This window comes from Thamnophis elegans, chromosome 13, assembly GCF_009769535.1.
Source record: "Thamnophis elegans isolate rThaEle1 chromosome 13, rThaEle1.pri, whole genome shotgun sequence".
Lineage (NCBI taxonomy): Eukaryota > Metazoa > Chordata > Lepidosauria > Squamata > Colubridae > Thamnophis > Thamnophis elegans.
Window position 1 is genome coordinate 17,098,250 of NC_045553.1, and position 23,814 is coordinate 17,122,063.

At 52.5% G+C, this 23,814-nt stretch overlaps 1 protein-coding gene across 8 annotated transcripts in view; it reads left to right on the forward strand.

The window, feature by feature from the left end:
- Positions 1-23,814, forward strand: part of SFI1 (SFI1 centrin binding protein) — a 42,344-nt gene that overhangs the window by 10,309 nt on the left and 8,221 nt on the right. For 4 of the 8 annotated variants that reach the window (XR_004256364.1, XM_032229027.1, XM_032229033.1 and 1 more), the window contains 23 exons: positions 1,626-1,720; positions 3,921-4,038; positions 4,717-4,819; positions 4,953-5,109; positions 5,906-6,055; positions 6,949-7,019; positions 7,389-7,481; positions 8,330-8,427; positions 9,147-9,213; positions 10,393-10,523; positions 11,926-12,007; positions 12,361-12,539; positions 13,485-13,560; positions 13,934-14,029; positions 14,820-14,896; positions 15,068-15,170; positions 16,735-16,831; positions 18,192-18,352; positions 18,619-18,693; positions 18,897-18,986; positions 22,063-22,239; positions 22,424-22,653; positions 23,601-23,693. Coding sequence is in view for 7 of the 8 variants with exons in the window: in XM_032229027.1 (XP_032084918.1) it covers positions 1,626-1,720; positions 3,921-4,038; positions 4,717-4,819; positions 4,953-5,109; positions 5,906-6,055; positions 6,949-7,019; positions 7,389-7,481; positions 8,330-8,427; positions 9,147-9,213; positions 10,393-10,523; positions 11,926-12,007; positions 12,361-12,539; positions 13,485-13,560; positions 13,934-14,029; positions 14,820-14,896; positions 15,068-15,170; positions 16,735-16,831; positions 18,192-18,352; positions 18,619-18,693; positions 18,897-18,986; positions 22,063-22,239; positions 22,424-22,653; positions 23,601-23,693 (2,619 nt within the window). In the remaining variant the exon portion in view is untranslated. The remainder of the gene's footprint in view (positions 1-1,625; positions 1,721-3,920; positions 4,039-4,716; positions 4,820-4,952; positions 5,110-5,905; positions 6,056-6,948; positions 7,020-7,388; positions 7,482-8,329; positions 8,428-9,146; positions 9,214-10,392; positions 10,524-11,925; positions 12,008-12,360; positions 12,540-13,484; positions 13,561-13,933; positions 14,030-14,819; positions 14,897-15,067; positions 15,171-16,734; positions 16,832-18,191; positions 18,353-18,618; positions 18,694-18,896; positions 18,987-22,062; positions 22,240-22,423; positions 22,654-23,600; positions 23,694-23,814) is intronic. The other 4 variants (XM_032229028.1, XM_032229029.1, XM_032229031.1 and 1 more) reach the window with 4 other exon arrangements.

A 23,814-nucleotide genomic window follows, 5' to 3' on the forward strand; every position in this document is an offset into this window, starting at 1 on the left:
ATCTACATTCTACTAATATTCTTGTCCCCGTAACTCTTAACAGGGCAAAATGGCGTGGTAGGGCAACAATTTTTCAACCAAGATGCCTCAAATGGGCTAACTTAGAGAATGTATCAAAAATCTGAGAGCGGTGACTCCAGTGGAGTTGAAATGTGGCAAATTTTATAAAACACTTTATGACATTAAACATGATGATGAAACAATTTATGACATCATCCAACATTTCCTGGGCTGAGGTTTGTGCTGTTTAGTTCAGCTGGGGCTGCTTTCAATGCAGATCCATCTCAACTTCCCCAGGGAAGGCATGAGGTTAGAAGTCCTGTCATTGAGGAATCTGGGAAGGAATATCTCTGAAAGAAGGACAAGAGATCAGGGGTTGTCTAGTATGAAGGAATATGTTGAAATGTTAAACTAAACCATACTTGGTGTCCAGTCTCCCATGTTAAAATATTTTGTTTCATCCTGCATTAGTAAGTCAAATGTCAGAGCTCTCCCTGAATGGTTTTAGTTCCCTCTTGGTTCCCCCTAATGGCCAATCTTCAAAGTACTTATCATATATAAAAAAAGAATTTAAAACGAAGATCTTTTCTCATGGCAAGAATTCTTATTAATTCTTTTCAAATCTTTTCAAATGTACCGTATGTATTTGTAACTTTCTAAAATCAAAAATTTGATCACTTTTTTGCTGTTTATTCAAGAAACAAATTGTTCTTGTATTTCAAATTTCTTTTGCTAGCGATTGAAGGAAGCTTACCAGGTGCTGTAAATTTTTTTGATCTAAAGTTTCCAAATAACTGAAAAGTAGTTAACAATCAATTTCCAGAAGTGATGAAAAAAGGAAGCATGTAAACCTTTTGAGGCACTGACCACTTGAGCAAGATAGTTGTTTCCTCACCTCCTGGAGTTCTAAACCCACAAGAGACCACTGTCTTGCAGTCTCCTTGTGGGGAAGAGTTGTCTAGAGCACTTGTGAGTGATCTCAAGGCCTCTCCTTGTCTGGAGAGAAATTACGAAGAGCCTGCGTATTCGCTGGCTCTTCATTCCACCAGTAATCAGTTCCTCTTTTAGTGGAGCCACTTTGTCATTTCTTCCCTGGAAGTCCCAGTTTCCTGTTCTTTGGAAAGAGGAAAAGTATGATTTGTTAAACTGTAGCGGGGACGACATTTATTAAAAATATCTGGAGAAATGGAAATTCAGCCCCTTCCATGAAGGCTTCCACTTGCTTGGCATTCTCGGCCTGTCATCCACTCCCTATGGCTAATTTTGGTGGCCTTCAACCCCAAAGGTTGCCCATGAAGTATCTTTAAAACAAAGGAAGAAAAAGAAATACTCTGAGATAGCTGGGAGTTTTCCTGTATACCAATCTGCTGATGGATTCTGCAATGAAAAATCTGGTATTAACTCTTTAATACACACCCATCCACCGAGAAGGGGGGAGGGGGGAAAGAGAGTGGGGGAGGGAGAAAAGGAGAGAGAGAGACTTATGTAAAATAGTCCTTTTAGCAAGAAGCGTTTCTATGAAAGCATTTGCAGAAATCCCTTCAGCACATGCTCTATTGTCTTGATGTGCCACAGCTCAACTTCATCCTGGCTGCTGACCAAGCGTTCTGTTCTCCATTGCTCAGGTATTTTCTCTACCACGAGGTCTTTCAGGCTTGGAGGTCTTACCTGCTCCAGCAACAAGCAAAGAAGCTTGCCTATCATACTGCAGAGGCCCATGGTGAGAAGTGGCTGGCGGGTGGTGGTGGTGGTGCTAGGGCTGGGCTGGGCAAGGGAGCGAGGGTTGGGGCTCGATTCTCAGAAGGAGCCTGGGGGCCGATGAGCTCAAGGCCACTCATTCTTCACTCTTGTGCCTATCCAGTTCCTTCTCTTGTTGGCCTACTTTTAAAAAGAATTCCTTTCATAAAAAAGGAAAGGTAGCCTCATGCAAAGCCAAGTGCATATCTGGCCTTCCATCTGCAGAAAGGCTGAGAGAGGCTCTTCCAGAGTCTAGATTGTCTTCTGGTGAGAAGACCTCTGACGATGGGCTGCCTACCTAGAGTGCTTGTGCCCTGCTTGTGCCCACAGTCTCTCCCCCAACCTCTGGAAATGCTTCTGGGCCAGGAGAGTTCTCCTCCTGGCTCACAAGTGCTGCTGCTGCTGCTCTGCTGGAGAGGGGGCGATAGCATGGAAGGCGCAGGGCTCCCCTTTTCCTGGATGTGTCTTTGCTGCTTCAGGGAAAAAACCCTTCCCGTTGCTCTTTCATTTTGTTTTTTATTTTGACTTGCAAATTCTCTTTTTAATCTTTTCTTCCTGAGCTTATATGGTTTTATTACATTGCTGTAAACTGCCCAGAATTACTTAGTGTGCTGCCCCACTCACCCGCCCGTCTGTCTTGGTTTAGAGATAACTTTATTTTGTCTTCCCCCAGCAGTTCTGTTGCAGGTTTTCAGCTGGCTCACTTTTTTAGAAATTAGAGCAGCAATTTGGCTGGAGACCAAGAAAATAAACAAGGAAGTGAACATATGGCAAAGGCAAAACAGTCTCGGAGATCCAGGCTTTGGCTGGGTAGTTTCCAAAGAGAAGCCCAAAGCCCGACCTGAGCCTTGGAGCCTCTCATGAGGTTCGTCAGCCAGTCCACTGGTCGGAGTTTCAGGGTTTACCAGTAGAATTTACAGGAACAGCCCAGGACAGGAGTTCAGAGGGTAGCTTCCAAGCAAAGCCAACCACAAATAAATCCCAGGGGAAACTTCCAGGCAATGGCCAATTAGTCCATCAGACAGATGACCAGCTGCTCAAACAGGGTCCAAAGCCCAAACCTCCCGGCAACTGTATCTAAATCCACCTAGCTCAAAACTGCAGCATCTCACAAACAAACATTTGGCCTCAACCCACACCCTATTTCCAGCAACGCCTCGCTCTGCTTGCCGTGCTAAAGAGCTCCTGGTGCAGCCCATCAAGAGGGCCTTTTCCCCAGCAATCTGGCAGACCTCCGCCTCTCTGCCCTGTGTATTCACCACAGCAGGCGGCTCCTCCCTTCCTCACTGGCCTGCAAGCTCTCCCCTCTTCTGCTGGCAGTTCAGGGCCAGTAATTCCTGAAACGAGGGGCCTCTGAGGAGGAAGTGGAGGAGGAGGAGTCCACAGGAGAAGGCATCTCACTTAGATGAGATGGGCAGTGTAGGAATTAGGTGCAAAGCTGGGATGCAGTTTCCACTTGGCATCTTCTGCCATGGCTCAATTCCCCCCAAAGTTCAAGGGAGTTCCTTCTGCCCTTTCAGAAGCCCAGCTCAAGCATCTCTGGAAACAGTCGATGCAAAGAGCAGTGAAAGCAGAAAGACCAATCAGGGGTTTTGCTTCATTTCCATGCTGTATGAAGAAGAACCAGAGGATCCCTTTTCCTCCAGCGCTCTTTGCAAAGGAGGGACAGGGGTTGCGGATGGCCACTGGCCTGTCTGGGGCTTCTTCTCCCATCACCTGCTTGATTGCAAGGCTGAGATTCTTAACCAAACCCCACTTGTTGTTGGTTCAAAAGACTCTCATGATCCAGTAGCTCTTTGTAGATCAGGAAATCTGCCATGCACCTCTTGGGTTGGGTTTGACCCTCGTCCTTCCCTGATGCTTCTGCTCTTCTTCCCTCTGCAGCGCCCCCCCCCCCCCCGGTGGTCCTCTGCTTCCTTGCTTGCTTCATCTAATGTTTCTTGGGATGCCCGAGGTCCTGCTCTCTTTTATGCCGTCGGTTCTCCAGCTGGGTTTTGCTCCTCCTAGGACAGACATGTTCCCCAAAGGAGTGAAAAATCACATTTTATCAAAATAAAGGCAGGCTTGACTTAACCATGATATAGTATTTGATTAGCAAAGTGTGGTTAAAGCGTAGTTTAGCATGACATGTGAACCTCACCAATATTCCTCCTCCTCATGACCTCGCCAACCATCGTCCACAGCAGCCAAGCAGAAAACCCTCTGGAGTTGGCAGCATTGGCTGAGCTACATCCAGCTACGCAGGATGAAGCAGCGGATGCACTGGGAGGCACTGCACTTCTGGCAGCAGAGCACCCTGCGGTGAGAAACCCCCCGGGGGGGGGAGGCTGAATGTGGTGGAATATAGTCTGGATTCTCAGGAGGGAGGGGCTGCGTTCCAGAGGACCAAAGGCAGCAAAGTTCAGATACTTTGCTGAACTTATAAGCCCAGCTAAGCCCAAAATTTCTGTTGCTGTGAGAGACAGTTAAGTGAGTTTTGCCCCATTTCATGTCCTTTCTTGCCACAGAGTTATTAAGTGAATCACTGCAGCTGTTCAGTTAGTAACAAAACTGGGAAGTGAACCTGGTTTCCTCCTTCGCTTTGCTTGTCAGAGGGTCACAAAAAGGGATCCTGGGACTCGGCAACCGTCATAAAGACATGCCAGTTGCCCAGCATCCAAATGTTGATCAGGTGACCATGGGAATCCTACAGTGGTCATAGATGTGGGAAACAATCATAAGTCAGTGCCGTCATAACTTCAGATGGTCAACTCGGGAACCGTGGTAAGTCAAGGACTCTCGGCTGGGAGGAAAAGGGGCAAGTTAGGGCCTTCCTAGGACCTTCCAGGGTTGATGATGGCCATTGTTTACTGGAGTTGGGCAGGAAGGAAAGGGGGCTTCATGGCCTAATGGCCCCCCTCCCCATTTGTGAACGGAAGGGATGACACCCTAACTTTGCAGAGCCCTTGGCATTCACACGTCTCTTCCTGTTCCAAGCAGGCTCTCTTGGGGACTGTGGCAGAGGCGATGGCGCCAGAGGCAGGCTTACCGTGGGATGGAGTCCCAGGCCTTCCAGCAGTGGGCACACAGCGTGCAACTTTGTGTGAGTCCAGAACTTCAAAGGCTTGTGGCCACGCCCTCTGGTCCTGGGGTTTGTGGAATGAAGGCAGGGGCCTGGGTGGTCAGCCTTCCCTGCCTGCCTCGGGCCCTTAGCCTCTGGTCACTCTTGTCCTCAGGCCTGGCTGCAGTGGAAGGCCCTCGAAACACAACTCCAGCAGGAAAGAGCAACGGCCGGCTGGGCAGCGAGGCGCCTGCAGCACTGGACAATGTGGAAGGGCTTGAAGCCCTGGCTCCAGTACGTGGACCAGAGGAGGGAGAAGCAGCACAGGAGCAGTGAGTGTCCCGGAAGGAGGCTCTTTCGCCAGTGTGGCAAGTGCGGTGCGGGTGTGGCTGTGTCCCAGACGGGAGGGTCCCGAGGCAGGGTCTAGTGGGCCGGGGAGGTGAGCCTAGCCAAGGAGGTTCTCCAGGCCAGGCCCATTGGCTGAGGTGAAGCTCCCTTCAAGGCCATGAATGGGGTTGTGGAAGTGGATTGTCTCCACAGGTGGCCTTGAGAGCAGAGGAGACAATTGGCTCAGCTCCTGAGGGCTAAGTAACTCTTGCAGGGCAGGGGATTCTTCTCAACCGCTGCCATTCTATTAAAGCTGCTTTTCACCCCAGGATTCATATAGGAAGACGTCTCTCTCCTGATTGGGGCAACTGGTCCTCAAATTACAGCAGTCCATTTGGTGAAAATGACAATGGCCCTGAAAAAGTGTCTTTGGACCATTTCTCACACTTACAACCATTGCAGCATCCCCATGGCCACGTGATGAAACCTGGGTTGCTTGGCGACTGGTTCGCATTTATGACAGTCGCAGTGTCCTTGAATCACGTGTTCCCATTTTGCAACCTTCTGACAAGCAGTCAATAGGGAAGCCAGATTCACTTAACAACCGTGTGACTAACTTAACAACTGCAAGAATTCACCTGACAGCTACACCAAGGAAGGTCACAAAATGGAGCAAAAATCTCTGAACTCTCTGGCTTAACCAGATAAATTCTGGGCTCCCTTGTAGTGGCAGCTGGAGGAGCTTCTGTCTCAGAAGAAGGTATCCTTCCCCCCTGAGATCCCGCTGTTCTCTTTCCCCAGGGCTGGCATCGCAGCACCATCATGCCCAGCTCCTCCGTTGGCACTTCTCAGCCTGGCAGCTGGCGTGGAAGCACAAGAAGCAGTCAGAGCACCTCGCCCAGCAAGTGGCTGGCACAGTTCTGCGAAGGGCATTTGCCCAGTGGAAGCTCTGTATCTACCCCTGGGCTCTCCAGCTGCTGGGGATCCGAATCCCCACAAAGCCCCGCAACGTTTGTGTGTGAGCTTCCTTTGGAAAGGAGGCCTGCATGGGGGGTTCATTGAAGAAAACAACCCTCCAGTTGGGTAGAAAAGGCGAGATTCATCTGAGTTATTTAAATTGGCAATTTATGATAGGGGTTAACCTTAAATCCTCGTGGCGAGATGAGGGGCAAATAAATGTAATAATGAAGTAGGAATTTACATGAAGGAAAGCCATAGGCAAAGACAAGCCCAAAGCCCCTCCAGGGAGCTTTTGTAGAATCTGTTGGGCTGGTGCAGGTGTGCAGGAGGCCCATTGGAGAGTCCGGTCTGTTTGAGAAGCCTTTTCCCCCAGGTGTACCTGCTGCCTTCCCTGTTGGCCTTTCAGGGTGGTTGAAAGGCCCTGGGGCTGTTAGGGGGATGGACCTTCGGAGACAAATCGTGTGATCTTAACCGATGCTGCTTTTATTTTTGGTGCAAATTGCCTGGAGTCCCATATAAAGAACACATTAGAACAGGAGTCCCCATCCCCCACTCTGCAGCCTATTGGGAACCAGGCTGCGCAAGTGATGGGCATAAGACTTCATTTGCACTTGCGCAGGGTCTAGGTAGCACAAGTGGAACCATCCCCCTGCCACAGGCCCATGGAGCCAGGAAGGCTGGGGACCACTACATCAGGACAGAAGGACCACTGTCTTCTAACCCGGACAGTGATCGAGGTGTCCATCATGTTTGGACGATGAGGATAAGAGGAAACCGTGCTTGAGCCACACTGGTTCATCATCTGAGACGTTGCATTCCTCCTTTGAGGGATAAAAGAGCTGCAGGTTAGTCCAGTCTGTTGCACTTCTTAACCAATCCGTCAGATGTGACCTTGTGTGCTGAAGAAGTGGAGCGTTACGGGCTGGCTCAAAGCCACCATAACCATCGTCTGCTGGTAAGAGCTTGGTGGTTTCTTGGGGAAAAGGCCGGAGGCTTCGACATCTTGTGAGTGGCTGGAGGAGCTGCTTGGCGTGCTGCATCCAGCCAGCCGAAGGCCCAGGCTGGAAGGATGCGGGTTCTACTCTGCATTCTGGCAGGCCATGGTTGGTGATCTTGGGCACTTGCAGCGCCAGTAAATGGAGAAGATTCCCCAGGCTCTGTGCTCAGGACAAACGCATACATGCACACCGCTGCAATGACTCGCCTGCTTCTTTTAGCCTCGCCAGTTGTGCTTTCACAAAGGACGCACAGGAGGGGCTGTTCCAGAAGTGCACCTTCCCTGCATCTGGAACTGAGGTCAGCTTGTTTTTTCCACTTTCCACAGAGTTTTGGTTTTCATGCCTTGCGAAGGAACATCCGGGAGGCTTCCCTCAAGCAAGTGAGAAGAAATCTGGCTTGTCAGCAGCACCGGGTCATGGTGAGCCAGCCTTCTTCCCCTGCTGCATCTGGTGGCCTCAGCACCCACCCTGAAGGGGGCACTTTTGTGTGGTTGAGTTTCTCTGCCATGCAGGAAACTTTGCGGGGGATGGGACGACACACGACAAATTACAGACTGCAACTGGGTTGTTCTTAGATCAATTTTTATGCATCTGTACAAATTTAAAACCTGAATAATGTAAACAATAATTATTAAATTATGGGTGATGATGACAAAGAAATGAAAATGGTGGATAGCTTTGTCTTCGTGGGCTTGAATCTGGAGATAGTTATGAAGGGCACCAGGGGCTTCCAGAAGAAGCAGTTAACAGTCCCAAACCAAATATAGGCGGATTGCTTCCCTGAAAGCAGAGATCAGTAAACACACAACTTGGGCACAGACCCTAAGCAGATCCTGCTCTAGGAAAAGGAGGATCCTTACCAGCACGGAGGAAAGCAGGCTGGGGGGGAGAGAGGAGAGAAGGCAGATGGATAGATGGGATCCAAGAGCCCTTAGAGAGCCTGAATCGCTAGAGAAGGGGACTATTGTTGAGGCCAACTTGATAGCACCTGACTGAGGGACTTTTCCAAGAATTGGGGTACCCCACTCTGATTGGGAAGGGCCCAGGAGGGGGATGAGGAAAAACAAAATGTTCATTATATGGAAGGTAGAGCTGGATGACAGGTAAGGGTGATCCGCTCTTCCCTGGGCCCAAATTCCGTCCCAGGTGGCAACTGCAGATGTTTGGTGATGAGCAAGTGGGTGCCTGCTGTGGAAACACACACACCCTCTCTGCATCTTGTGAATGGAGTTAACTATTTATCTGCTGCTGCTTCTCTCCTCTCCAGCTCATATCCAGGTTCTGGGATTGCTGGACGTCTCGTCTGGAGCAGAAGGAGGATGAGCAGCACCGTCTCCTGACCCTGGCAGCCGCTTCTCACCACAGGTGCTGCCGAGCGGCCCATGGGTCTCTCTCTCCCTCTCTCTCGAGTGCCAGCGAGGCTCTGCTTATGAAGTGCGGGGAGGGGGGGATGGCTGGGGATGGGCCGGTTTCCCCCTGGTTTGCTTACGTGCTGTTGCTGTTGCACCGTGGCAGTGAGAAAGAATCGAGTTTTTTGTGGAAATCCTGCACAGCATCCGAGAAGGGGGAAGGCAGGGCTGGAGAGGCTCCCCTGCGTGGAGGTCACTCTTGCCTGGCATGTGGGGTTCGCCCCTGAGGGCATCGAATTGTGTGTGCCTTTTCTCCACAGTGAGGCCACCGACATCCTTTCATGCTCGTGCAACAGGGCACGAGTAGTAGATGGGCTAGAATAGTTACTAGTTCTTCCCGTAAACCGGCTTGTTTAAAATCGTAGGTGTGGGCTGTGGAAGGATTTGGGTCCCAGCTCCGGCCAGCCTTAGATTGACCATGAATGTTTGCCAGCAAGCCTTTGGTCAGCAGCTCCAACTGCTGAGTTTCCGGGGCACTAACAAAAAAACAGAGATGCCCAGCTAAGCCCAAAGGCATCACATTGGCCCTACCCTTGCAAGTTGGGGTTTACTCATCCTCTGCTTTGCTGTGCCATTCAGTTTGGCCCAGGGAAAACTTTCCCTGGCGCTGAGCATCCAGAACTGGCTCCTGAATGCCGGACAACCCTCAGCTGAAGTGCCCATTTTGCCTTCCAGGCGGAGGCTGCTGCAGAAGTCTCTGTGGACCTGGAGAGAGGGAGCCTGCGGGGAAAGATGGTGGAAGGTGAGGCACAGAGACAGAAGCCCTGAGTGGCAGTCACCGCATGGGACTGAAGGAGCCCTGAACTTCAATCAGGGTCCAAGACTGACTGCTCCCTCCCTCCCTCCTTCCCTCCCTCCCTTGCCTTTCTTTTGGCCCTTCACTCTCAAAGGCTCCTAGAAGAGGGTGTGTAGAGGGCTAAAAGCCAGGGGGTCCCTGTCCTCGGGTGTTAAAAGGAGCCCCGGGGAAGAGAGAGTTTTGGGGAGGGGAGCTGGAAGCAGGACTGCCTGACTCCGTTTCTTCACATTTTCTGATTGGCCCAAAGAGTCGCTCTGAGGGCCTGGGGTCTCCGTGGGAGGCTGGGCAGTTGCAGTCTCCTTCTGCCGCCTCAAGCAGCAAGGCCTGGGAAGGCCGAAGAGGGACACCACCAGCCCCAGGCCGTCCTCTGCTCCCTGCGCTTGGGAGGGTTCAGCAGGGAGTGGCCCGACCCTCCCAAGCGCCACACGTGGCCTGATTGAGTCCACGGAGGAGGTGGAGGGACAGTCTTCCCACAGCTTAGATTGGAAGACGTTCAGCCCGTGAGGGAGAACCTTTGGGGATCAGTGGCTCAGAAAGTCAGAAAATGCCTCATTGGTCATGCTGCATGTCACATGCACGCAAGAGTACACACACTCCTCTCTAGACAAAAGAGGAACAATTGATAACAAAAAGTTATTTAAATTAAATTAAATGAATAAATATAAATATTTTTCAAAATGTGGCTCAGGATTGTAGGCGGCCTGAAAACCTCAGGGAATGCTCTTGCATGGCCTCCCAGCCTCCAAAATGAGCAGTGAAGCATGTCCAATTCTCTCCTGTTTTTTGGAGGCCCCGGAGATTGCCTGAGAGCTGGGCCCCTTGCACGGTTTCCAGAGGTTTCCAAGGCCTGACATGTCTCCCAAAATGACATGATGTGTCCCTGTGTTGCCTGTTTCTTAGGTTTCCCACCACTGTGCTAAGCAACTGATCCTGAGCCCCCAAGGCAGCTTTTTCAAAGCAAGGAACTGCTAAGAGCCTTCGAGGGGGCAAAGTTCAAGGCCTGGAAAAGTTGTCTGGGTGGGCATCTCCCACTTGAGTTACGTGGTTTGGTTGCCTGATGATTCCTGCCAGGAGACCCTGGTGGAGGATCAAAAGTTCCCATTAAGACCCTCTTTTTGTCTTCAGTTCCAGTGGGCCAAAGCCGAGCAGCATCGGGGGGCCGTGGTCTTGTCTGCTGCCTTCCAGGCCTGGGAGCTGTTCAAGGACCACCAGCTCTGGTGGAGGCAGATGAACGGGGTGGCCGCCGGGTACCACAGGTGGGCTGGCTGGCTGGCTGCAGCCTCTCGCTTAGGGGCGAGGGAGCCCCCATTTCTTGCTTGCCTGATGCGGATCTTGGCCTCGTCTTCTCTTGAGGCGCCAGGAGCAAAGCTAGGAAAGGTTTGTAGCGCTCTCATGAATCTCAGGGATGCTGAGTCAGAAGCTGTGGAGGGGACCCATCCTAGGATCGTGGTGTTACAAGCTCTAGAAAGCACCTCAGAGATTGCAAACTCCCTCCAAGTCCGTGTGGGATCTGCTATCGCGTTTGAGTCAGATTCAACACAGCCTCGGTTTGAATTCTTTTCACGGAAGGGAACACACCATTTCATGAGGCAGCTTCTTCCTCTGTTGCCTCTTTTCCCTAACCCTAATCTGTTTCCTTGTAGTTTCGGTCTGTTGGTTCTGGTCTGAGACCCCTGAAGAGCTCTAGCATAGCTCTCCGCAGCCGCCTGTGCTGCACGCTAAATATAACCCCCTCCCTTCATCCAGTCTTCGCCAGATTTGGTTTCCAGGCCTTCCCCACATTGATAGCCATTGAGCGCCCTGCAGTTTGTCACTGTCCTGCTTGGTTGGTGGGGCCAAAATTGGACACAAAATTCCAGGAGGGGAGGCTGAGCAAGTCAGGGGAGGGGGGGGGGGGACCCTTGCTTCCCATGCCCTACACCCTGTGTGCCTTTTCGCCCAGAGCCCAACACCCTTTTCCTTACTAGACCCTGTGTGAGACTCCTGCAGTCTACTAAAACTTCCAAATCTTTTCTTCCTCTGGAGCTGCCAAGCCCATCCTAGACTTCTGCCTTGCCTTTTATTTCTCCCCTGATGTAGGACTTTGTCCCGTCGTCCCCCCCCCATTAGTTTATCCTGCTCATTTCAGTCCTCAATTCAAGGTTGTCTTGGGTCATTTTGAAACTTGCAAAGTTTAGAAAAGCCACTTCAGTGTGAGAAACAGGGAGAATGTGAGTTCTAGTAGTCCCATGTGGGGCTTGGAAGCCAGCTGGGGGAACTTAACCCAGTCACTTTCTCTGCCTTGTGAAGAGGGCACTAGCAAGCCATTTCTGGATAAACATGCCAAGAAAACTGCAAGGGATTCATCCCAACAATTGCCAGAGTCGAAAATTGACTGGAAGGTATCTCCCCCCCCCCTCAAAAAAACCCCTCTCTTACCCTTCTCCTTTGTTAGCCACTTGGGGCCACATCCTGCAAAGAAAATGAGGAGGAGCCCCTGAGATAGTGTTGCTGCAGCTCCGCCTGGCAGGTTGCTGTTTATTCAGTCCAGCTCTGGCTTCCCTCCGGCAGCTGCTTTGCCTTTTGTACGATCAGCCCTACAGGGCTCCAGATTGTGGGCTGCAGAGGCCCCCAGAGGCTTGGTTGCTCTCGGGTGTCTCACGCTGTGCTCTTCCACAGGGAGACGTGGACCAGGCGAGTCTTTGTGCAGTGGCTGTTGAGGCAGCGCGAGCACCAGGAGGGACGGGCGGCAGAGAAGATGGTAAGGGCGGCCTTTGGTTGGGTGGCTTCTCTGCACGGCTGCCCTACTGATGAGTCCGGCCAGGCTTCTCCGCCCATTGTCGGCTCCTCAGTCTCTGTGTTGTAGGCCCGGATCTCAAAGCGGGGCTTGTTCTGGGCACAGGGCAACCCAGATGGCCTCCCTTCTGGTCCTGAGCTTGGCCCCCCTTCTGCTGAGCACCAGAGGCTTTCTTCTCTTGCTTGCTTGGGTCAGAGCCGGCCCTGACCCTCCACCCCCACCCTCAGCTTTTTGCCACCTGAAGCCAAGAGGCTGCCAAGGAAACGGTCCCAGGGCAGCCCAGCCACAGTCCCCACCTCTGGCCTCTCTCGTTGCAGGCAACGTTGCATGCTGGACAGCGGCTTTTGTCCCAGTTCTGGGGCCAGTGGCACAGGGCCACTCTGGCCTGCCTGGAAGAGCGAGAGGGCGTCTCCTTGGCCAAGGGGCATCACCGGCATCGGCTCCTTTGGGCCACTTTGCACCTCTGGAGGGAGAATGTCTGGGAAATGAAGAGAGGGTAAGAACCCAGGCAGGGCAGTGCCAACGACCGCCACGTTCCCTAATGGCTGTGGGCTCCCTGGTTTTGGCAGCCTCGATCTGATGGCTGTGCCCCGAAATGGCCTCTGTGGGGGTCACTGGCTTTTCTTTGGCTGCAGGGCAGTGTCACGGGCGCTCTCACCAAATGCCTGTGGTTGGGGTGATACGGGACAAAGAGGCTCCCCCCATCGTCCCGTCCTTTCCCAGATTTCTCCCTGTGGGTCCTGCTTGGGGGGCAGAGGGAAAGGTTGCAGGGGCCCTTTGGAGCCCAGGGACATTCTTGGCAAAAGAGGGAGCTGGCTTGGAATGAGGAAGCGGTGCAAAGGAGCTGGGATGGCAGGTCTCCCGCCTGGAGCTGCCTGGGACTTCAGAGGGGGTTTGGGTCCCTCTGTTGCTCAAGGCCTAATGGCAGAGGCTCCTGGCGGATGTTCCTGGAGCTCCCTGAGGGCTGGATCTTTTCAGCCAAACAGGACAGGCCTGACGTGATCACTGCTTGAATGGGCGGGGGAGAGGCGGTGATGCTCCCTCCTGGATGCATGGCTGATCTTCCACAATGAAAGGGAGCCAAGAATAGAGAAGGTGGCAACACCAGTTTTGCTCCAGCTGAGGTTCTCCTCTAAGGTAGGGCTGGGCAGGTCCATCTTTATCTTCCCAAGGCTCCCAGCAGCGTCTACTGGAAGACGGAGGGATTGGCTGCGTTTCCAGGGGTGAATCATTCAGAATAGCAGAGTCAGAAGAGACCTTGGAGGTCTTCTAGTCTGACCCCCTGCTCAAGCAAGAGATACCCTTCAACTGAGCGGAGCTCGGCTTTTGCTGAGCTTCAGAAGCCCTTCCCCAGGCTAAAATCTGGGTTCCCTTGTGACATGCCCGTCCTCGGCCAAGGACCTCCTGTCACCCAAACTGGGGTCCCCTCTGCTTCTTCCAGACGGGCAAAGGAGGCAGCGGCCTTGCACTTCCGTTCAGAGAAGCTCCTGTGGCATTCGTGGAGGAAGTGGCGACAGGTGAGAGTGCCCACGGAGGCTCCCCGTGGAAACCAGCAGGAGCACAGGAGGGGCCTAGGGGGGCAGGAATGAAGGCAGAAGCCGGCTGCTGGGATCCTGAACTTTTCCCTGCTGCTACGGCTGCTTTTCCCAAATGCAGATGGTAGTCTCAAAAGAGGGGGCCCAGGAGAGCAAAAGATGCTGGCAGAAGTTCCTATGTCTTTGTGCACCTCCTGTGGGAAGAAGTGCGACTTAGTTTTCAACCCCCAATGGCTGCTTTGCAGAAAGCGCGCTGTCTGTCTCTCTGTGTGCCTGCCTGCCTGTCTGTCCCTGGATGTTATCTGGTTTCTGGACCGTCCCTGCAAGTCCTCTCCAGGCTCCTTTTTCCTTCCAGTACCAGATGCAGAAGTCTGAGAAGTGGAAGAAGATGGCCCGAGCCGAGGGCCACTACCAGCAGGTCTTGCTGGGCAGAGTCATGAGGGCTTGGAAGGTAGGATGCCAGAGCATCTGCCGGCTGCAATTGAACTGAGGGAGGGGTTTTTCCCCCTTGTGGAGAGAAGGAGGGCCTGTCCCGTCTCTGCAAACCCTGATTTGGAGACTGGAAGGCTGAGCAGACTCGTGTGTGTGTGTTTGTGTGTCTAAGTGGCTTGGAAATTGCTCCAACCAAAGGAAGCTTAGAAGTTGTGACAAAGTGAAAAAAAGGAACGAGGCAGAAGAAAAAATATCACTGATGTAGTTACTTAAAAGAGAAAAAGAAAAAACATTTTCATCAAACAATGGAGGGGGCTCACCAGGGGTTCTCAGTTAATGCCTCTCCAGACTTATAACGGTGCTGAGCGGGTGCTGGGTTATGACCAGGCCTTGTCCTTCGGTTGTCACAGCATCCCGTGGTTGCTCAGTCGCCATCTGTGACCACCCCTGCCAGCCTCACACACAGAGTCAGTGAGGAAGCCAGCGGGAGGTCACGATCCTGTCAAGTCCTCGCTTAACAACGGCAGCCAGAACTGCTGGAACAGCTGTCATTTAGTGGTGTGGTCACAGGGTTTGTCAGGACCCTAAACTGTTTGGATGAAAAGTCCTGGAGAAGAGGGACGTTTGTGCCCTCTGAGGCCATTGAGTTGGAGCAACTAAAGGGAGGTTTCTCTTTTCTTGGTGCTCAAGTGGGGGAGGGGGGAGTCTCTGCCCCAACAGTGTGAGACATTCAGGCCCTTCCCAGGCAGAGAAGAGGCTTTGTAGGGGAAGTTTTCACAGAGAAGAATTGGGGCCTTCTCTCCTTCCAGGCCTACCAGACAAGCGTCCAGGGGGTCCTTCACCAGGTGGCCCAGAAGGAGAGGGACTACAGGCAGCAGCTGCTGCGGTAATCCACCCCCCCCCCCCGACTCGGTCTGACAGTGCTGGGCATTCCCCTTCCTCAGCTGGCTGGGCCCCCCTGTGGTAGTGTGAAGGGGGCCCTGGGTCCAGTCTCCCCGAAGATCAGGCCGGGCTGGGGGGGGGGGGGATAAAGCTCCAGGACCTCTCTGCTTCCCAGGCAGGTGCTGCGATCCTGGAAGGGAAAGACGTCTGAGCTCAGGCAGGAGGCAGAGGCGGCCAGGCTGGCTGGGCATCTTTACAGGCGACTCCTTCTTTCCAAGGTCAGCCCAGCAATGTTCCCTCTATTTTTTTTTTCAGTGTGAGCAGAAAAGTATAGTGTTTGAGCGGCACATTTTCATGCCTGAGCACCTGAATTTTTTTCACAGATGTCACCTAAGACAACAACGAAATCAGTATTATTTGAAACTCAAAGTTATGTTTATTCAAGGTACCCGCTTAATTAAAAGTGTTATATAATATCAGTATCACTTAACAACGCTCCTGCTTAGCAACCAAAATGTTGGCTCAGAAAGTCTGGCATTTGAAGCACGCAAGTCTTAAAGCTGTTGTTACAAGATCCTTGCACCCCTAACCCTTTAGAAAAAAAACCCCAGGGGTCTTCAAACCTGACAGCTTTAAGATTTGTGGACTTCAACTCCCAGAATTCCTCCTCCAGTCATGTTGGCTCAGAAACTCTGGCATTGAAGCATGCAGGTGTTAAAGCTGTCAAGTTACAAGATCCTTGCACCCATAACCCTTTAGGGAAAAAAACCTCAGGAGTCTTCAAACCTGACAGCTTTAAGACTTGTGGACTTCAACTCCCAGAATTCCTTCTCCAGTCATGTTGCGGCGACATCTGTGTGGATCTGCTCCATCTTCGGTTTTTTCACTGCGGGCAGGGCTGCCGCTGAAGATGCCAACGAGCCCCCGCCGCCACTCGAATAACTGCTGCCGCCTCCTCCTCCTCCCCCAACAGCACCACCACATTTGCTGTCCAGCGCTGCAGCTGAGGTGAAGCCGCCAAAGCTCCCGCTGGCGCCCCTGACCATGGCAGCGGCGGCAGTGCCTCCCCCTCTGCTCGGAACACCTCAACTGGGCAGGGGTGCTGGCGGGAGCTTTGGTGGCTTCACCTCAGCCGCAGCGTCGGGCGGCAAATCCGGCAGTGCTGTTGGAGGAGGGAGGAGGCAGCAGATATTCCGGTGGCAGCAGGGGCTTTGGGGGTTTATTTCAGCCACAGCGCCGGGCGCAAGCGGCTAGGATTGGCCGCCCACAAAGGACCTCCCCGGGCTTGCTTTGCTGAACACGGGGGCGACTGACGCTAGTTTGAGCGGCCGCGGCCGGCACAAACTACCATCAGTTGCTCTGTGCTCATCAAAACAAGTCTGGGGAGGTCCTTTGCGGGCAGCCAGTTCTAGCTGCCTGCAAAGGACTTCCCCACGTTTGCTTTGCTGAACACAGGGCGACTGACAGTAGTTTGTGCGGCGCAGCCGGCACCTAGGAGGTCCTAGGAGACCAGCTGTGCTGCGTAAGCTCCTGCTGCCGTCCCCGCGCCCGTGCTAACCCTAGATTTTGTGAGGCCCCTGCGCGGCAGTTAGAAACTGCTGCGCGGGGTTTTCTTGCCACATGCGTGGCCGCGCACCTTAGAGGGAACAGTGCATCCCAGGCAAAGGGAAACTTTGGCTTTCTGGCCATCTGCCCCCCCCTCCCCACTCGGGGTGGGTTTTGGTGAAGTCCAGAGGAAGGGAAGCTCAGTCAGCAGCTGTTGTGAGGGTCTTGGGGTGCTTTCTCTCCACAAGATAAAATGTGGCCCTGGGAATATTCAAGTCCCCCGTTTTCTCAGCGCAGGTGATCTTCCAGTGGAGGGAGGCGGCTGCGCTGCGGGCCAATAGCCGGGAAAAGGTGGCAGTGGCTGTGAAGGAAGCCCAGAGGCACTTGCAGACAGGTGAGGTGGAATTCTTTCAGCCGTGGCACCTTTTTGGCAGTTGTGCCCTCTCTCCCACTTACTAGGGGTAGAGGGACACCAGTGCCCAGCAAGGAGCTTAAAGTCTATCTTTATTACAGGTTTTCTCCTCTGTGTGTGTGTGGGGAGGGGGGAGGATGTGGTGGCTGAAGGCTTTGCAGAATGAGAGTCGCTTCTCCATTTCAGTCCAGCTGGAATTTGGAGCTGGGTCAGGAGTCTCCATCGTCTGGGTCATGGTTGCCCCAAAGGGCTTTTCCAAAAGACATCTGGACTTTTTTAGTTTGCTTCCCTGGAAATATTTTGCTTGTCATCCAGGGAGCTGTAGAACTTCAGTAGAACTGAAGAAGCTTCTTGGATGAGAAGCGAAAGATTTTTTAAGGAAAAAAATCAAGAAAGTCTAGTTGCCTTTTGGGAAAGCACCTCTGGAACATCTGGTTCACAGCTGCTGTGTTGGCCTAATAGGAGACACCCCAGGAGAAAAACATCTGCCTTCAATGATGGTCGCCGTAGCTTCGCATTGCATCTTTTGCCAGCTTGACATCAGCAACGGTGGGAGGGGGAGAGATTGGAATAGAGGGGCCTGGGGGGGGGGGGTGTTTGAAGCAGAGCCGGCTCTGACTGAGGGGAGCACAAGGGCAGCCAAAGGAATGGGGAGATGGGAAAGGCATCGGTCCCTTCCCAAAACAACCTGAGAATTTGTAATTGGACAATAGGGAACAGGGGGAGTTAATTGCATCGATTTTTGGGCCAAGGCAACAGATTCTGCCTGTCTCCTCTGTGGCCGCTTTGTTCTCAGCAGAGTCCACTCTTGGCAGAAGAAATGAGCCAGGGGTTTTCCTCCTTTGCTAATTAAACTAAGTGGGCTGGATGACATGAGGCAGAATCCATGAGGCAGCTCAAGTGATGCTTGATGCTCAGGCCCAGAAATCCTTGGCAAGCCCATCCCAATGAGCGGAGGCTGCTCTGGGGCTTGGCTTGTGCACTGATGAAGCTTCTGGAGGGAAGGACTGGATCACCAGCCCCCACTTGCTTTTCCTTTCCCCCCATAGCTAAGCTGGCAGCGGGGTGACACCAGTTGGGCACAGGGCAGAGTCCTGGAAGTGGCCACCAGGGGCTTCCCATACTGTTTCTAGTGCAGGGGTTTCCAACCTGACAACTTTAAGACTTTTTAGACTTCAACTCCCAGAATCCCCACAGGACTGACTGGGGAATTCTGGGAGCTGAAACCACAAGTCTTAAAACTGCTAAGGTTGAGCATCCCTGCTCTAACAGCCTTCCTAGCCAAGGAGGGAGGAGGGGTGGGGGGCTGTCACAGCAGATGAGTCGTCATTCCTCCCTGCAGGGAGGCTGCGGGGGCTGTTTCTCCGCTGGAGGGGGGCTTCTGCTGGCAGTGCCCATCAGAGGGGGCAGCTCACTGTGGCAGCCGAGCATCACCGGAGGCAGCTGCTCAGCCGGTGCCTGGAGAGCTGGAAGCAAGATCATCTCAGCCGCCTGAGGGTCATGGTGAGCACCCCGTGATGCCGGTTCCCCTCCCAGGAGGAGGAGATCCCCTCTTTTGGGGAGGGGAGTGTAGGGGAGAGGTCCTCTCTGGTCAAAGCTGGCCTTTTCACTGGCTTAGGGTTTCGGCTTCCATTGGGGGATCCATTTGGGGGCTGGGAGGGAATGAAGCTGAGATTACCATCTGCATTTGGGAAAAGCAGCCGTAGCAGCCCTCACCCCTCTCCAGGTGGGGAGGGGGTTTCAGATTGTGCTCCCCCCCCCCTCTGTAGCTCCTGCAGAGACAAGGGGAGCAGCTGCTGGCCCGGAGACTTTCTGCAGCCGCCTTTGCTTGGTGGAAGGTGCAGGTGAGCTTGGAGGTGGGCCCCCCACTTTGGCTCCCTTCCACCCAGGGCAGGAAGAGGCTGAGGCTGGTCAGAAGTGGAGGAGGTGTCCTGGGGTGTGGAGGGAGGGCCCCTTCCCCTTTGGCCTTGCAGCCACCGGAGGGCTGCTTTGGTGGATGTTGGTGGTCAACGTGGCCATTCGGCCCTCTTTCTTTCTGGGCCTACAGCTGGCGGACAGGTGGCAAGAGCAGCACCAAACCACACGAGCCCTCTGGCACTGGTCCCAGAGCCTCCAGCAGAAGGTCAGTCTTGGCCCTGTAAGTCCCCATCCGCAACCCAGTTAGCTCGGAACCGCTGACTGTGGTGCCCCTCAGCTCCCACCCCCATCTCCCCTTTCAGCCCCCTGTGTGGTCCTGAGAGGCTGGGCAGAGGAAGCGGCTGTGCGTCGGGCATTGGGTTTCAGGCATCTCTGTGTTGCTTTTCCAAAAGGCTACTGGACTTTCTTGGTGTTTTTCTTTGAAAATGTTTCCCTCCTCATGCAAGAAGCTTCACCAGATCAAGAAGCTTCTTGGATGAGAAGCGAAATGTTTTCAAGGAAAAAAAAGAAGAAAGTCCAGTTGCATTTTAAAAAAACAAACACCTTAGGGACCACCTGGATGGTTGGGAATCTTTGTAGATTCTGGACTCAGAACCAGCCCGAATTGCAGCTAGAATGGAAAGGAGAAGCAACTTTCTCCTCCTGCTAACGCATCAACAGAGGGTCAAGCAGCTCTGCCCATGGCCATCTCCCTTTTGGTTTTCTCAAAAGCTACATTTCATGAGGCAGGGAATCTTGAGTCTGTTTCGCCCTTAGAGGGAGGAGAGGAAGCACCCCCAAACCCACCAGAGAGCCACAGAAGTCCTTTTTCAGTTTGATGAAGCTTTTCACTGTTAATGTTTCTTTAAAAATTAGGTATCAGTGGAGTAGAGTACAATAGAGAATACTATAGAACACCATAGAATAGAATAGAGAGGGAAAGGACCTTGTGGGTCATCTAGTCCAACCCCCCAACCCCCCCAAGCAGGAGACTGCACCAGTTTTGACAGATGGCAGTCCAGTCTCTTCTTGAAAGTCTCCAGGGATGAAACTCCCACAACTTCTGAAGACAACTCATTCCATTGAATACAGAATTACAGAATTGGAAGGGACTTTGTAGGTCATCCAAGCAGGAGACCCTACCCCATTTCTGACAGATGGCAGTCCAGTCTCTTCTTGAAAGCCTCCAGTGATGAAGCTCCCACAACTTCTGAAGGCAACTTCTGTTCCACGCATTGATTGTTCTCACTGCTCAAAAATTCCTCCTTATTTCCAGGTTGAATCTCTCCTTATTCAGTTTCCATCCATTGTTCCTTGTCTGGCCTTCAGGTACTTTGGAAAATAGCTTGACACCCCTCCTCTCTGGGCAGCCCCTCAAATATTGGAAGACTGCTATCATGTCTCCCCTGGTCCTTCTCTTCCCTAGACTAGCCAGGCCTAGTTCCTGCACCCGTTCATCGTATATTTTAGCCTCCAGTCCCCTCATCAACACTGAATGGTTGTAAAGCTGTACAATTATGCTATGCTGTCTACATCAAAGAAGAAATCCAGATAAAGAAAGAACATGGCAAAAAGAAATGGAACAGGAAACAGAAGACAAACCTTTTTTTAAAAAGCAACTAAACAAAAGTTAAAGCATCTACATTCTACCCAGTTCTGAATGTAAAAGAAAAAAGCAGGATATTGAAATGATGTAACTATTTGGTCAGTTTCCATCTTGTTGATGACCATCTATTGAGAATGTTGCAAAATTTCAAGTTGTGTGGTGTTAGGTTTTTAAACTTTTAATGTAGCAAGCTCTTCATTGAGAGCTTTTCCTACCTCCAACAAGGTTAACATTGCATGCAGATATTATCAACCTGCCAAACAGATAAGAATCTTGCAATACTCTGTTATGAAACCCCAGGAAGCAGCCTCCGTAATCTTCTCACCCATGTACCTTGAGCATCGGTGTTCAACAGGTGATAGAAACACGTACAAAGGTCACATCCTGTCTAATGTTGTGGAGTAGCAATTCTGCAGCCAATGAGTAAAGGAGGCCAAAGGTAAAGAGAAGAGTTTACGCAGCAACAGATGTTGGATCTGCCAAGACAGGCAGAGCCTGCCCAGGCAGCCTAGAACTAGACTCTGTTTCTCCGGGATTTAAGCCTGTGGTCTTGCATGTACAAATGCCTTGGGCTCCCTGGAAGGGCTTTGGAAACACAGGCTGCTCTCTTCTTTAGCCTCTGAAGAGATTCACAGAGTTGAAAGGGACTTTGTAGGTCATCTAGTCCAACCCCCCGCCCAAGCAGGAGTCACTACACCATTTCTCACAGAGGACAGTCCAGTTTCTTCTTGAAAGTCTCAAGTGATGAAGCTCCCACAACTTCTGAGTGCAACTTGTACTCCATGGGTTAATTGTTCTCACGGTCAGAAAATTCATTCTAGTTCAGTTTCCATCCATGATTCCTCGCCTGGCCTTCAGGTGCTTTGGAAAATAGCCTGCCCCCCTCATCTCTGGGGCAGTCCCTCAAATATTGGAAGGCTGCTATCCTGTCTCCCCTGGTCCTTCTCTTCACTAGACTAGCCGTGGCCGGTTCCTGAAACCGTTCATTGTATGTTTCAGCCTCCAGTCCCTTCATCATCCATCCTGGTTGCTCTTCTCTGCACTTTTTATAGAGTCTCAACTTCTTTTTACATCGTGGAGGCCAAAGCTGGATGCAGAATTCTAGGTGTGGCCTTACCAAGGCAACACAAAGTAGCACTCATACTTTGCATGATCTTGATTGCATCCCTCTGCCTCAAACATCTTGACTTGCGTTTCCCCCTATATGTGACTTCTCTGCTTTTCTCCCTCCAGAGGCTTCAAAATTAGAGGGATGGGAAGCTAGCAGGGTGTAGCTGTTCTTCAGAACCAGATTCTGCCCAGTGTAGGAACCGCCTGGTTCTTCATTTCTAGAGTTGGTCCATCTGGTTTCCTCATGGCCATCAATTTCTGCTCTCAGGGCTCAGTCAAGCTGTCTGATAGTGCATCCCACTTGGAAAAGCCTCTCCCTGCCCACTAGCTGCCTCTCTCTCTCTTAGGATGAGATTCAGAAAAGAAGAGGAATGCCCTTGGAATGACTGCCCTTGAGGGCTCCCAGAGCAAAGCCCTGGTTTCCCTTGGTTGCAAGTAGTACAACTCCCACTCCACTAGGAGAGCTTCTTTGCACAGGTGGGCCAGGTTTTTTTTCCCCAGCCAGCGTGGTACTCTGTGAGCTCTTCCTCTCGGCCCCTCTTTGGGGCACTGAAAAGGGAAATGCCAGTCTCCAGGCTGCCCCGCTCTGTCTCGCCTGCAGGTGCTGAACGCCTGGCGAGGCTTCATGCAGGAGCAGCTGCGGAAGAAGGGACGGATGGCACAGGCGACCGAGAGCTACCAGGCGGAGCTGCTGCGCGAGGGCGCCTGCCGCATCCTGAGATACGTGGTTGCCGTGAAGCAGCACCGAGAGTGCTTGCAAGCCCAGCATCATCTGCAGGTGAAGCCGGAGCCCGGCTGGCAAGCACATCTCACACTCCCACCACAGTGCCAGTGGATTTGGGTGTAGTCCCTCCCCAGGCTGATTAGGGGTGGAGGGGAGGGGGCTTCTGCTTGGGGCAGGCTTTTCGTTCCTGGGTGGGATTCGGGGCCTGGGACCAGCCCTTCCTGCTCTCTGCTTGCAGGCCGCCTGTCAGCGTCACCACTTGGTCTACCGCTGCGCCATGATATGGAAGCAGAAGGCTCTTTCCCGAAAGCCCAGCCTGGCACTTTCAGGCATTCCCGCCAAGAAGCATGTGACTTTCGAAGTGCCAAGACTGGGCCACGTCCCTCCTGGTGTTCCCAGGGGACAGGCCAACCTTCCCGGTGTGCCAAGAGACTGTCAGGCTGCTGGAGATTCCATCCTCTCAGATTTGTGAGTCAGAAATCAGAGAATGGAAGAGTTGGATGGGTTCTCTGAGACCATCTAATCCAGTGTAGAATTCCACTCTTAGAGCCTCCACATTTGCTGCAAAGGAGAGTCCACTGCCTCAGATCCATTAAGGAGAAGCTCCTGCAGGAAAGCCCTGGAAACTTCTCATTTAAAGCTATTGCCTTACCTTGTACAGTTCTGCCCCCACTTCCACATGGCAGGTGCGGTCGTGTGGATGGACATGCTCCCCCATCTTCCCCCCATCTCCTTTCTCCCAAGCTGGAGACCCTCAGGGCCCTTCTCATCCCAGCTCTGGTTTGCCAGCTCCTTCCTAAATTTCCCTCTTGTAGACAGGAGAGGAGCTGTGACTTCCCTTAGTTGGGATCCTGTACTTTGGTTCAGGCTGCCAAGGACTGGATTTTTCTGCAGCTGCATCACTCAGTTTGCTCCAATTTGGCTTGCAACGTACATACTACAAGGGGTGAGTTTCCCCTGCGAAGGAGGAGCAAGAGAAGAGCTGATACTGCAACAGAACATTTCCCCTGTGCCCAGAGCCTTGGAGCCCCTTTCTCCAGCTTTCACTCTGAGCGGGGAGGGATGCCCCATCTCGAGGCCTCCTGGGTGTCCTGCTTGGACCATCTGCCATGAATCGCTAGGCTGTCGGTGGGCCTCAAGACTGCAGCTCAGAGGAGGCAGAAGGGCTGTTTGGCAATAAGGTGGCCTTTGGGAGTTAGTTTCCTCCACAGCCTTTTCCTTAACCTGGGCTGGCCATTGCCTTTTCTCCTAGCCTCTTTGCCCCCCACCCCCGCAATAGTCCTGGATAAAGGCTTGGGGGATGGAGGAGGAGAGCTTGGGCAACCCAGCATTGTGCAAAGCCCCTTTGCATGCGTCCTGCTGGTGGCAGCTGCCACTGGGATGCCAAGCAAGCAGTACTTTACTCCTGCCCACAGATACACGGCTCGCCAGGTGAGGCTGCAGCCTCGTAGACCCGATTTCCTGGTACCATTTCCTGAGAAAAGGGGGCTGCCGCATGCAGGGAAGTGGTAAGTGGACAACAAGAACAGCAGCAAGCGTCGGATCAGGTTTCTGGCCCTCATAGTTAGTCTCTTTTCTGTAATTCTTTTGGGCCTGCCAACACATTGATTTGGGTCCAAAGTTCAGGTG